General features: G+C 42.7%; 1 protein-coding gene across 3 annotated transcripts in view; it reads left to right on the forward strand.

The window, feature by feature from the left end:
- The window catches only part of sclt1 (sodium channel and clathrin linker 1), a 14,401-nt gene that overhangs the window by 4,698 nt on the left and 9,066 nt on the right, over positions 1-637 (forward strand). For all 3 annotated transcript variants that reach the window (XM_035660341.1, XM_035660339.1, XM_035660340.1), the window contains exon 8: positions 422-544. In XM_035660341.1, the coding sequence (XP_035516234.1) occupies positions 422-544 (123 nt within the window). The remainder of the gene's footprint in view (positions 1-421; positions 545-637) is intronic.

Genomic DNA, 637 nt, shown 5'->3' on the forward strand with positions numbered 1-637 from the left:
AACACTGGAAGCAGGGGGAAACAGACCCCAGTTCTGTCAGAGGTGTTTTTCTGACTATATTGACTCATATTTACATGTTGTAGACCTAATGTTTTATTGAGTAGCTGGCTCACACGTTAGAGCTTTTAACTGACAACAAAAACAACAACAGCTGGTCCCAGTGGCTCTATACAGCACTGACCTGGTAATAATGTTGCCAGCTTTGCACTCTGTAAAAAAAAACAAACCCGGCTGAGTTTTGAATTCACTGGTGACTTACTAGCTAAGAAGACAGCATTAAAATAAGACAATTTGGGAGCTGTTTTCTACACTGTTGGTGCCTGCTCTACACTAGGTTATGTCCTGGATCAGTGTCACTACTTAATGCACAGATATGGTTGGAGAGTGTGTATGTATATATTTTTAATGTGACGTTGTTTAGGAGCGTGTGCAGGCCATGGAGCTGTGGCAAACAGCAGCCCAGGAACTGGACCGTCTCCAGCAGGTCTACCAGAAGACCATTTCTGATGGACAGATCCACGATGCTCAGAGACAGCAGCTCAAGGTTCAGTATACCCACATTAACATGCAAAGCTAGCACATTGTTAGTCTATTATTAGCACATCAGCCTTTAACCACTAGATGGTAAATGGTAAAT

The sequence above is a fragment of the Morone saxatilis genome, unplaced genomic scaffold (genome assembly GCF_004916995.1).
Source record: "Morone saxatilis isolate NCDOM2014 unplaced genomic scaffold, NCSU_SB_2.0 Contig17, whole genome shotgun sequence".
NCBI lineage: Eukaryota > Metazoa > Chordata > Actinopteri > Moronidae > Morone > Morone saxatilis.